The following is a 12,808-nucleotide window of genomic DNA, read 5'->3' as shown; positions in this document are numbered from 1 at the left end:
CACCAGATCGGGGCCACGGCCGAAAAGGCCCTGGCTCTAGTTGAGGCCAGCCTAACCTCCCTGTGGCCCGGGACCTCCAAGATGTTTTTGTTTGAAGACCGTAAGGTCCTCCGTGGGACATACCAGGAGAGGTGGTCCTGTAGGTATGTGTAAGTATTTGGAGGTGTGTGTACGTATTAGTGTATGGGCTCCAGCCTTGATCTGCTTTCTCTGGGCTCTTACATTCCCACAACCCTTTTAAGTCCTTCATTCTTATGACCCCCTTCAAGGCTCTCCCACTGTCCAGCCTGCCCTGAGTGGCTGCAGGTAAAGAAGCATCCCTGCAGCCCTCCTTAACACACCCTGAACACACACAAAAACACACACGCAAGCGGAGGAGAGAGGGTTTGTGTGGGAATACGCCGCTGGAGGAGGAAAGTGGTGCACACCTGTATTTCCGGCTAGGCAGAGCCATCTTTGTTTCCTGGGATCAGGGTCCCAGGGTCAGAAGCTGACTCCGCCTTGCTCTAGCTCCAGGACTAAGGAAGCCAAGCCACGCCTGGCAGGGGGCAGCGACAGAGCACTCACCATGCCCGTTTCAGAGGTGAAGATGACGATTTCAAAGAGAGGCGCCAACTGCTGGAACAGGTTGTCAATGCCTGGCCTCTTCTTGAAGCGCCAGCCGGTCACTAACTGAGGGAGGGAGGGGGGAGAACAGCGTCAGGGCGGTTGGGGTACAAGAGGCGAGAAAGTAGAGCCCTGGGAGAAAGATACAGAACCAGCTGCACAGAAAGAGCGCTTGCCAACCAGCACAGATCAACGCTGGCAGGAGACCAGGAAAAGTCCATGACCCGTCCCCAAATACTAAGGCAGCTCTTACTGCATATCCCAGCTACTGCACTGCAAACAGGAGTGCAGGAAACAGTCCTCTGTGCTGTCTGTCAAGGGATAGGCTACCATATCCCTTAATCTGACCGAGTGATACTCAGGTGGGGTGGGGGGAAACGAGTATGTTTGCTACATCTCCCTAAATGCTGCCCCAGGACGGATACGCACCGACCATTCCGGATGAAGGAGAACATCTGTGAGTTCGATGACTAGAGTGTAAGGGGGCTGGTAATAGGGCTCCTTCAGGGGGTCTGGAAGCAGCTTAGGACTGGTTGGTTCTATGATCATCTGCAAGAGACACAAACAAAGAGCAGCAGAAGCAGCAGTTAAAAGAGTGGAGGACAGACCCTTCCTTTGGGGCATCCAACTTAGAGGTTACCACAGCGTAAGAGACAGAAGTTAGGCTGTCTCTGTCCACATAGGGCATGGGTAGGCAAACTAAGGCCCAAGGGCTGGATCAGGCCCAAGTGACTTCTAAATCTGGCCGCGGACAGTCCAGGAACACGTCCAGTACACGTTCTTTCCCTCTCCCTTTCGGCTCTTACCACCCTCCCTCCTCCTGGCTTCTCCCTGCCCTGCCTAGAGGAGGAAGGGGGCTGGGCTCTGTTGGTGCCAGCCCCTCTCCGGAGCTCTTTTGCGCACCACTCACTGTCCCTCTTTCATCCCCCCCCCCGAACTATAGTCCGGCCCCCCACAAGGTCTGAGGGACAGTGGACTGGCCCCCTGCTGAAAAAGTTTGAGGACCCCTGACATAGGGGCACAGTAGGGCTACCAGCCAAAGCTAATGGAGTTTAATTACTTTCTAACTATAATCTTTCATTATCTGATGACACCTTCAGTTCTGGTCTGGTAAAAAGGAAGGAAATAATTAACAGCAGCAGCCGCCGCTGTTCTGGAGCCGCATACTGAGGAGAGGAGAGGATCCAGACTGCTTCAATTATGTCCAAACAGTTGTTCTGATCTGTACATTTTATTACTTCTTTCAATTAAGCGGAGAAACACAACACAAGAGTACACAGTGCAAGTTTTTTTCTCTTCTTTGCAAAGACCTTCAAACTTTGCAATTTGTGTTAAAGCCAGTCTTCACAGTATCCAGACAGACCGAAAAGCCAAGGTGCGTTCTTGCAGCTGCTACAAGGATAAAGTCTTTGTAGAGCGGACTCCCTCCTCCCTCCCCCAGCTGTGCCTGGCGATGGTCCTTAAAAGGACCATGAGCGCCCAAGCAAAGCAAAGCCGTCGGGCTCAAAGCAGCTTGCACGCTGGCAATGGCAGAGTTCAGGCCAGCGATTTTATCACCCTGGCGGCAGATGGGATTCTCAGCGCACAGCAGCGGCAAGAGGCACAGAGGTGCTGATAGCAGAGCAATAACCCAGGAGCAGAAGCCATACAGATACTGTCACAAAAAACTCAAGGCCCGTCAGGCTTGGTGACTGGTGGTTTGTTTGTATTTTTTAAAAATAATATTTATTAATTTTCCAACAAATTAAACACAACACTACAAAAAACAAACAAAAAAAGAACATACAACAATACAATACAGTACAAAAAACACTACAAAGCACTAACACATACAACTAACAAAACAAAACAAAAACCATTTAAAGTGGTGGTTTGCTTCCTTTTTTTTTAACCAGTCCATCCACCTGCAGACACTTCAATCTCACAAGGGTCATTTGGGAAGAGAAGACTGAGAGGTGATATGACAGTCATCTTCAGATATCTGAAGCGCAAGCTTGGTTTTTTGAGGGGGGGGGGTTTGCTGCTCAAGAGGGCAGAAACTGAGACAATGGATTCAAATCACAAGAAAGGAGATTCCAACTGAGCGTCAGAAAGAACTTTCTGCAGGGAAGAGCTGTTTGACAGTGGAACACACTCTACTGGAACCTGGGCTCTGTTTTTTAAGCAGAGGCTGGATGGACATCTGTCAGGGGTTCTTTAGCTGCGATTCCTGCATTCCTGCATATAAGACTTAGTTTAGATAAAACTAGCTCATCGGTAAGACGCCTGGAGTCCACCTTCAAAAGTCACTTCTAAGTTCTGAGCCCTCTCTCTCTCCCTCTGTGTGTGTGGAAAAGCAACAACTGTTTTCAACATACAAACCCATAATAAGCCATGACATTGGCTTAAATGCAGAGCGTAAAGCCGACAGAAGAAAGCGTTCAGAGCCACTGGCACACGCGCACAAAGGCTCTGGGTGCCCCTGGGCTGAAATCAACAAAACTGCTGCTAAGAATTCAGAGTAGCAGCACCCATTTGCAAACAGGTGTTTCAACGGGAGAAAACAAAACCAGCTTTTCTTCTGGTCACGGCACTTAATACTGGCAAAGGGGTGTTAAGGTCTCCTTGTGTTTCTCCACAACCAGGAACTTGCTTTAAACTTAAAAGATCCGAGGGCCTGAACTCTTGGGACACAGAAGTGCCTGCACAGCAACTTACCTTTTTTAAAACCCAGTTAGGATACTGCTCCTGATGACACTTAGGGGAAGCCAATTTTTACATTTGGGGAGAATCAGGAACAGATTCTGAAAAAGGACCACAGAAGGCTCACTCACCTGCCTGTAATCTTTAAAGTATTTGTATGATCTTCGGAGCTGCTGGATCACTACAGGATCTGAAAGCCAATGTAGAGAACAGGGTCACCATGGGAAACACCTTGCAGGAACGTCAAGGCACCTGAGTTTATGCTCTGCATGTGTCTGAACTTCATTTCTTCCCTCCAAATACTTGGAGGGGATTTTCCGTCAAGGAGGGACGGTGCGTGTCTCTGCGCTGGTAGACTTTACGCACACAGATGTGCCTTTCTGCTTTAACTGTCAAGGCTTCATGCAGAGAATCTAGGGGGACCTCTCAAAACAGTCTCAGCTCCCTCAGAAATCAAGAACGACACTTCCTGGGGAATCTTTGGGGGCTGGATAAGTTTTCCAGTAATATCTGTTTCAAGCCAGTTTATGTTCAGCCTGGCTTGTTGATTCATTTATCACTGGGAAGAAAAAACTCCCTCCTGGACTGAAAAGTCTTCCCAGAACCGAGAGAGGTAATATTTAGCTGCGATTCCTGCCTTTGCAGGGGGATTGAGCTAGATGACACTTTGGGTCCTGTCCAAGTCTGCAATTCTATGATTCTGTTGCTGCAGCAGCAGCTAGTAAGCGTAAGGCTGCCAAAAGTTAAATCTATCTGTGAATGGGTATTAACCAAGCAGGGCTCTGTGGCTGGCAGCTTAGCCGGGGCTCCCTGTTCTGTAACACGCCCCCCCCCAGTCCCCCCCCCCAAGCCATCTGATGCAGTTTGAACATATGCGGAGTCCTGCAGTCCTTCCAAAAGAATACTAATGGATTCCTCAATTACCAGCTCACTTAAGCAGAGGTCAGGCTGAAGAAGAAAGAGCGTGTGAGCCGGGACCACAGTCCCACACCAGCCCTGTTAACTATCCCTCTGAGATTACAGCTTCAGCATCTTAGCGCCAGGGTTATTCAAACAGAAACTGTAAGTTAATCAATCAAAGGCAGGCGCATTGAATGGGGCGTAATTTGGGAGCCATTGTCATGATAATTCAAGCTGAGCAGCTGGGGAGGATGACTGGCCGCACCAACACACAGGCCAAAGGGATTCAGGTGTCTGCCGGGGGCTTATATGGTGGAATTTGGCTGAGAGGCTACCGCCGGCCACCGCCAGACTGAAACGCCTCATTTTTAGACAGTTGGCTGCAGCAGGAAGGAACGAAGTTAACGGTATTAATGCTCATCCAACTTGGATGCCCCAGAATCTGTTCCGACTTTTAGATCCATCTCTTCTCTCGGTCAACAGAGCCTGTGAGAAGAAACAAGGCTTTACTTGAGGAGGCTCCGTGCACCACGGAAAGATGCAACTGGCCACAATAATTTACAGTCTATGTTGTCGACTGATTTCAAAGCAAGCAGCCACTTTTGTCTGGAAGCTGCCTGGTCAGCTTCAAACACTTGCTTCAGTGTCTGCACATTTCTAGCGACCTACGACGTTACGCTATAAAAAAATTAAGGCCGTTCGCTTTGTTTTCTAGAAACCAGCTTAAAAATTCCGGCAGGCATTCGCTGGTCAAGAACAAAGCTCAAATAATTGGTATCTATTTACATAAACTGTTACCTGCCCTAAAGCTTTTGATATCTGGTTTGCTGCAACAAAGGACAGGATCAGTCTTCCAGCTCTGTATATGTAAACAGGCTAGATAACCAGGGATGGGGTGGGCAGCATGATTCAGATCATTTTGCACCATATATTAAATTATCTAGTAGACTGGATTTCTCTGCCTCAAGGAATGCTCTCCTCCCACTCATCCACCTGCACTTGGGAGCTTCTGAAGAGGCTTTGCTTTGGCTTCCATATGATGTACATTGGCCCCAACAACAGATGTGGGAAATAAAATAGAAGAAGAAGAAGAAGAAGAAGAAGAAGAAGTAGTAGTATATGCTGCCCATCTGACAGGGATGCCCCAGCCACTCTGGGTGGTTTCCAACAAATTAAAACATCAAACATTAAAAACTATACCTTTGGCCCTTGGGATGCCGCTGAACTACAACTCCCATCATCCCTGGCAACTGGTCATGTTTGACGGGGCTGATGGGAGTTGTAGTTCAGCAAACCTGGTGGGCTAAGGGCTCCCCAGCCCTACTCTAGAAGGAGCAGGGCTTTCGCTATGGCAGTCTTAAATTTCTCTAAGATCCAGCTCCTCCCTGCTGTCTTTTCGAAGGAAGCCGAAGACACTTTCCCCCCAAACGTCCTTGATTTTAAAGATGTTTGGCTTTGCTTCTTGCGCTGCTTCTGCTGCTGTTTATTGAACCTGGGCTCTTGACTTCACCTGCCCATTTTACTGGCTGCTGTTTCCATTCTTGGTTGTAAAATGCTAGCACAGCGTTTCCCAAACTTGGGTGTCTTCTTTTTTTGGACTACGATTCATATCATCCCTGATCACTGGTCTTGCTAGCTAGGCATGATGGGAACTGTAGTAAAAAAAAAAACCCAAAACAAACAAACAAAACACCCAAGTTTGGGCAAGACTGTGTTAGACATCTCCCAACGAATGGCGAACTATTTTAAAAGCTAAGCTTTTAAAGATTCCTTAGGGTGAAGTAAGCTGACAGTTAAATAAGACACAAGGAGAGCGAAGGAGGGTTGCAGAGAGCAATTTCGGTGCTCCCAGCGCAAGGACCGGGACAGAGCAGCTTACACAAAACGTGCCAGCAGGAACCTGTACAACTTTCTGTCAATGGGTGGATGAGGTTGGGGAGTTAGCTGAAAATCTGGACGGCAGGGAAAGTGGTGGGAAGTGTAAACGAGGTGAGGAGGGGGTGGGGGTGGGGAAGAGAAATAATAAATCTATTGTGGGCCACAATGGGGCCACGACTGGAGAATGCCTTTTAATCTGCTGGGAGCATATGCCAGGCCGGCTGAAAGGAGCTGGTGAAAGAAGCTTCCTATCCCAGGCAAAAAAAAACCCACAACACCCTCCCCTCCCTACTGGTTTCCTACATATTTTATCGGGAAAGTTCTCCTAACTGGGCAATCTGCTTTCTGAAAGCCCTGCGCTAAGTTCCATCTGGCCTTCTATTGTACAGACTCCCCCCCCCCAAGAGCCTCCGTTCGCTTTTGAAACTCCTGGACTACGAAAGCCTATTAAATTAATAAATAAATGACCCCGCTCATGTGCAAGTATTTCAGGACAAGGGAGCTAGAAATAGCCCAACAGTGTCCTCACTAAACCAAGCTCAAAAGTGTGCATTTTTTTGGCAACGGGCAAAAGCTGTTGACGATGCACCAGGGAGGGGATGCTGGGAAGACGATGGTTGCTCCGCGGAGCGGGACCGTTGGAGACACCCAAAACTAGGCACTCCGAGGAGAGAATCACGCCTGGGGGCCCCCCTGGGCCAGAGGCTCACACAGGGGGTTGTCCCAGTCAAACCGGCAGCTGCAAAGCAAAATCTCCGGCAACCAAGACACGCCAATGGCATAGCTGTCAACTTTTTCCTTTCCTTGCGAGGAATCCTATTCGGAATAAGGGAATTTCCCTTTAAAAAAGGTAAAAGTTGACAGCTCTGCAATGGTACGGAAAAGGAGAGGCCTCTGCAAACCCGATTCTCTCCAGGTATTTGTGACGACAACCCCCGTCGTCGCTCTGGGCCGCTGCTCATTCTGGCTGAGAGGGATGGGAGTTTGAAACACCTGATGGGCGCCAGGTTGGAGGAAGCTGCTTCAGAGTCTGACCCAAAGCTCTCGCTCCCCACAGGATTCTGTCTTGAAATCTGCCTCTCCACCTGCCCCTCTCTCTCTTCAAAAGCGGAATAGCTAAAGAGGACATCTGGAATGCCTATGGCTTTGCCTTGCCCCAGGGGACAGGCACACACCCCCTCGCACCCCCCTCTCCCCTGCCCCAAAGGCTCCCCGCCTCTCCATTCATTCGCATCGTAACCTCAGTGACTGCTCTTTGCCTCCAGCAGCCCCCAAGAACGGGCACTGGGGTGGGGATGTCTGTGGGGCGCAGCAGAAGCATTGTGAACTCCCCCCGCCCCCCCGGCACAAGTTCCGCCTGACCTTCTGTTCTCGACAAGGGGCAGGCGTGCTGTTTATGCACCGGTACATCTGCTCTCAAGGCAGATGCAGAAAAAAAGCCTCCTCCCCAAACCTTTCACCCGCCCAATTAGAAATGTAAAGCAATTCTGGTTATTCCTGGAAGTGTTACGTGGGGTTTTAATTTCTTCCCCCTGTAAAGAGGTGGGTGGGTGAGCAGGTCACGCCTGTTGCTGTTCCCTTACTCTCCGGTTTAACACATCAAGGACTTAACATATTTATAGCTTAACTTCTGGGGAATTGCATCTCTCCCCCCAGCCTGCCCACCAGACTTCTCAGCTGCTTAAATACTGAAGTGTCGGAAGGCGCTTGGCTAGCTGGCAGCACAAATTTAAAACTCTGAAGACAAGCTCAGGCTTTTATCAGATGTGCCTTGAGCTGCGAAGAAGGTGCCTGAGCAGGGGAAATCTATTGATGCACACAAGGTACAAAATGCTATCATGTCCCAAATTGCACCTGGGTCAAACAACAGCTTTAATGTAAAACCATTGAGAACTAAGAACGGTGGCCCTTTCCCCCATTCTAGTGTTTTTGACCTTTGTTCTGTGCAGCTTTAAGGTCAGGCTGCAACACAGGATGCTTCAGACTTCTCCAACTTGGTGCTCTGGAGATGTTGCTGGGACTACAGTTCCCATCATGCCCCAAACACGGGCCTTGCTAGGTGGGGCTAAGGGGAGTTCAAAGTGCCTGGAGGTCTGCAGATGAAGATGATGGACTATATGGAACTTGCCGAACTGACTGGGAGACTCTGTGACCAGAGAGAAGAGGCGGTGGAAGAAGACTGAAAGAAGTTTAAAGAATATTTGAAAAAATATGCTAATATTTAAATCTTAGAATAGCTTTGGAAGTGGATATAGGCTGTAGGGTTAGAAGTAGAAGATGGTGTATTTTAGAATAGTATTATTTGTAAGGGATAAAACGTGAAGATTCTTATGGTAAAAGTAAGTGTGATTAAAAAATTGGTTAAAATTATGATATATGTAAACTGCTAAAGATGAGGTAAAATGAAAATCACATGGGGGGACTTGGGGAAGCTCACCTAACAATGTTTAGAAAAAATAAGGATAAGACAAGAAACTGTTTGTATTGTTTGTTTTTCTGCTTGTGTTGTTTAGTCGTGTTATAAAATGAATAAAAAATTTTGGAAGAAAGAAAACAAAAGTGCCTGGAGATCACCAGGCTGAGAAAGGCTGCACTCAATGACACTTCCGCTAGTCATCACACTCTCCACCTTTCCATCCAGAGCATGCATAAAGCTCTCTTCTACCAGCACTTGGAAAGCTGCCTAGCAGGCCTTAGAAGCCACCAGAGCACCTGTTTCGCTCTCAAATGCACTCAAATCTGGTCCACACAAACGGCGAGGGCTCATCACTGTGCTGAGAAAGTACCACAAGGACTAGTCGTCAGGTAAGCATGAATCTTATGGCTTTTCAGCTGCTCCAGTTCCACTTTGACTGATTAGCCATTACAAAAACTTCAGGAGATAATTCAACTGAAACGTGGAGAACATTCACACGCCTGCAACAAAACGGCATCTGTACTGCAAGATCTGAGGTGGGAATTGGCATATTTGTAGGGATGAAAGCACGGGATTCTTAAAACATAAAAAGCCCAAGCGCTGACTAAGGTATTCCGAGGCGCAGAAAGGCCCCTAGAACAACATCTCTTTCTCAAGTCTTCCAGTGCTCCCAACAAGGGCTCTCCTCTGTCTAGCTTGCTGTGACTCCAACATATCAAGGCGACTTTTAGAAAGCAGGAAGGATGGTCTGCCTACTCACCGTTATCAAACTCATCGGGGATCTGCAAAGAGAAAGAGAAGGTAGTATAATTCTTTTGACTCCACAGCATGTTTCAAGTCACAAGGCAAGAGCAGAGGGGAAACAGCCTGTGAGTGTGCCTATTTCCCAGTTCATTTATTCTGATCAAGCATAATTAAGGCTCAGCTACAGTTACTATTTTGCCTTTTATGTCTTAAACCCCCCCCCCCCCAGCAGCTGTACCCACACCATTTTACAGTTTACTTATTACATTTATATTCTGTTCTTCCCCCACAAAAGGAGCTCAGGGAGGCGAACGCATCAGCCTTAAAACACAATTAAAAAAACCACTGCAACATCCCTATCCCGAAAGCAAGCAAAGCTGGAGGAAGGATTTTCATGCAAGTGTTTTACTAATTTCAGCTTGTTCAGCCCTACGAAGCAAGAGCCGGGCGGCATTCCTATTTTATCAGCAATAAAAGAAAATTGGGCAGAGAAGCACAACCAATTCAAGATTCTGGACCAGGAGGATCCAAATTCCCACCTGGGAACAGGCAGCTGCCTTTTACCTTTGATGGGCACCAGAAAACCTTGAAATGGGAAATGCATCTTTATAGACTTGCTTGGTCTACATTCGTTTTATTCATTTAATTTATATACACCCTTCATCTGAGGATCACAGGATGGTTTACAGTATAAAACTACAAAAATACATAGCACAATAACAAACAAAACCACCACCACCCTCAGTTTAAAAGGCCATAGATTGTTTAATTAGGCCTAGGAAAAGAGGAGCGATTCACCTGGTGCTAAATGTATGTAATGAAGGCCCACGGCAAGCCTCCTTGGGGAAAGCATTCCACAAGTGGGGAGCCACCACAGGAAAGGCCCTTTCCAGTCTTCCCATCTTCTGGACCCGTCGTGGAGGGGGCACATCAAGAAAGGCCTCAAATGATGATTGCAGGGTCTGGGTAGGTTCATATGGAGAGAGGTGGTCCTTGAGGTATTGCAGTGAGAAAGGCTTCTATCTCACCACAGAGCAATATGAGGGTCAATGAGCCATGAGAGATCAAGATAATCTTCAAGGGTGAAGGCAGCCCGGGCTGGGCATTCGGAAAGCCCACTGCCTTGCTGCCTCCCCACTGTTAGCTTGATCTGGGGAGGCAATTCTTACACGCTAGAGCAGGGGTCAGCAAACTCTTTCAGCTATTGGGCCGGATACGGCCCCTGGGCCTTAGTTTGCCTACCCATGCGCTAGAGCTCTGTAGCAGAATGGATGCATACATTGCTCAGGTGTCTCCAACAAGCCAGCCAAATCTCACCGGTGAAAATGCTCTTGGAGCGAGGCTGCATAGCAGCGGCATGACTTGCTTCCTTCCTTCCTTCAATGTTTACAGAGCAGCAACTACCTCAGGGATGTGGCAGCTGCAGACAGTGGTTTCGTGCTGGCTGTTCCTCCAATGCAGACAGGTCAGTGGAAAACAGGCAGGGTCAAAATGGGCAACAGGAAGGAAGAGTGGCACACACAGAAAACACGGGTTATTGTTGGTTTGTGTGTGTGTGGCGGGGGTGTATTTATTTCCCATAACCCACAGCACCCTTCCAGGAGCAGGGACCTATTTTTAAAAAGGACGGGCAGGATACGGTAGAGACCCAGACACGGAGGAAGCTTAGCAAGACAACGCTTTGGTACAACAAGAGGAATTGACATGGCTGGGGCGGGGGGCTGTGTTTGCTCTGCAGAGCTGGTGGAAGCCACAACGTGGGTTCAGGAGTTGTCATTGCTGCACCTACGCAAAGATGCCCTAGGGCAGCCTTCGCCACCTGCCAGCTGTCTGGACTTGCATCCTGGTGCTGATGCAAATTGTAATCCAAAGGGCACCAGAGTTGGCAAAGGCTGCCCTAGGAAGGCAAGAAACAGGATTTTGAAGCAATTGAGGTTTTGTCACGGATTCTGGAAGTGGCATTGAGCAAGCGGCTCTGGAAGTCAGCTATCCATTGAACAGGATTATGTCCTTCTTCTATTGTATAAAGCTCTTACAAATTGTTCAACGGTGTGAGCTTCCCTGAGCTATTGTGTAAAGGCAGGGTATTAAAAGCCTCTCAATTTATATGCCTCTTCCCAATGGAATCTCAATGGGGCCAATGGCATCAAATGAAATTAGTGTGAAAGGTACAGAAACAAATCAGACGCTCAATCTCTTTCCTCTTCGTACTTGCTATCTCCATTAGAAATATCCCTTAACTCTTCTCAGGCAGCAATTGGTGAGTCTTTGGTGATCTCAAGTAACAGGATAGTTGCCACACTGCAGATTTAAGGCCACATGCAGTGGTTAGAAGGTTGTTCTAGGACCAGGGTTCAAATCCCCCACTCAGCCATGAAGTTCTCGGGGTGGCCTTGGGCCAGTCACTCCCTCTCAGCCTAACCTACCCCACAGGGTTAATATGGGGATTAATTGAGGAGGTAGGAGATAAATGCAAGAAATAAATAAATGGCAATTTTGCCCAGCTGTGACGCAAAATGATGCGCTAAATGCCGTAGGGGAAAGGAAACTGCTCTGACCCATTTTTCTTCCTCCAGGTTACCACAAATCGTCCCTTGTCCAGGTTTGGCACATCCTGACAGAGTCCACCAGTGACAGACACCCGAGCAAAACAAAGGCATCATTGTTGTTTAGTCGTGTCCGACTCTTTGTGACCCCCTGGACCAGAGCACGCCAGGCACTCCTGTCTTCCACTGCCTCCTGCAGTTTAGTCAAATTCATGCTGGTAGCTTCGAGAACACATCTACAGTATAACTATTAGTGAGAGTTCAGCCCCCTGCCAAGAGACTACACTTACCATGTCGAAAGCAACAATGAGCATGTCCAGAGTGCCTCTTTGCATTAACCACAACCAGTCATGACTGGGGGAACATATCCCCAACACCTGACATCTCTGCTTTTAGGAGTCAGCTACCACTTTTGAGCTGGGGGTTATTCCATTTTGTGCTTGACAAAGTAACTTGAGCTTTGGGGCTGCAGCCAAATGGCTCTCACGCCTTGAAGCTGCGGGGCTGCATCAAGGGACAGAGCTGCGCTGCGCAATCAGCGAAGAAGCTCCAGCAACCTCCACACAGCATGTTTCTATAAACACTGCCCTAATCGCCCTGACCCTCATGTGCCCCAGGTTCAGATACTATAGAGCCCCCGAGCCCCCATTTCAATCACAGTTCTCAAGCTCACAGTGCCAACAGATTTTTCAAAGGGTAACTATAGCAGGGAGTTGTTTTAGTAATCCTGATTCAACACGAGTCTCGAAAACTGCTTTTGCACTGCCCGGCTCCCTTCCAGGTGTCTGGCGGACGATGGGGAGGCACCCACAACTGAGAAAGCCTCTGCCCTCAAGAAGTTCTATGGGCTGACTTACTCCTTCACGCCCTCTTGCTGCAAGAAGAAGGGAGCAGGGAGTGGGTATGTCTTTAAGCAACACATATCCATACTTAATAATAATAATAATAATAATAATTTATTATTTATACCCCACCCATCTGGCTGGGCCTCCCCAGCCACTCTGGGCAGCTTCCATAAAAACCAAAAATACAGTAA

At 48.2% G+C, this 12,808-nt stretch overlaps 1 protein-coding gene and 1 long non-coding RNA gene across 2 annotated transcripts in view; both read right to left on the bottom strand.

The window, feature by feature from the left end:
* Positions 1–12,808, bottom strand: part of LOC310712949 — a 2,318,697-nt gene that overhangs the window by 595,563 nt on the left and 1,710,326 nt on the right. The window lies entirely within an intron of this gene.
* The window catches only part of TIMM50 (translocase of inner mitochondrial membrane 50), a 34,879-nt gene that overhangs the window by 7,026 nt on the left and 15,045 nt on the right, over positions 1–12,808 (bottom strand). The window contains exons 4-7 of the mRNA XM_083516288.1: positions 9,243–9,264; positions 3,420–3,478; positions 1,036–1,155; positions 568–672 (exon numbers count right to left, since the gene is read on the bottom strand). Of these exons, the coding sequence (XP_083372414.1) occupies positions 568–672; positions 1,036–1,155; positions 3,420–3,478; positions 9,243–9,264 (306 nt within the window). The remainder of the gene's footprint in view (positions 1–567; positions 673–1,035; positions 1,156–3,419; positions 3,479–9,242; positions 9,265–12,808) is intronic.

Source organism: Podarcis liolepis (genome assembly GCF_965112155.1).
Source record: "Podarcis liolepis genome assembly, chromosome: 7".
NCBI lineage: Eukaryota > Metazoa > Chordata > Lepidosauria > Squamata > Lacertidae > Podarcis > Podarcis liolepis.
Note: the sequence above shows the minus strand (reverse complement) of the source record. Positions and strands in the feature narration are given on the sequence as shown.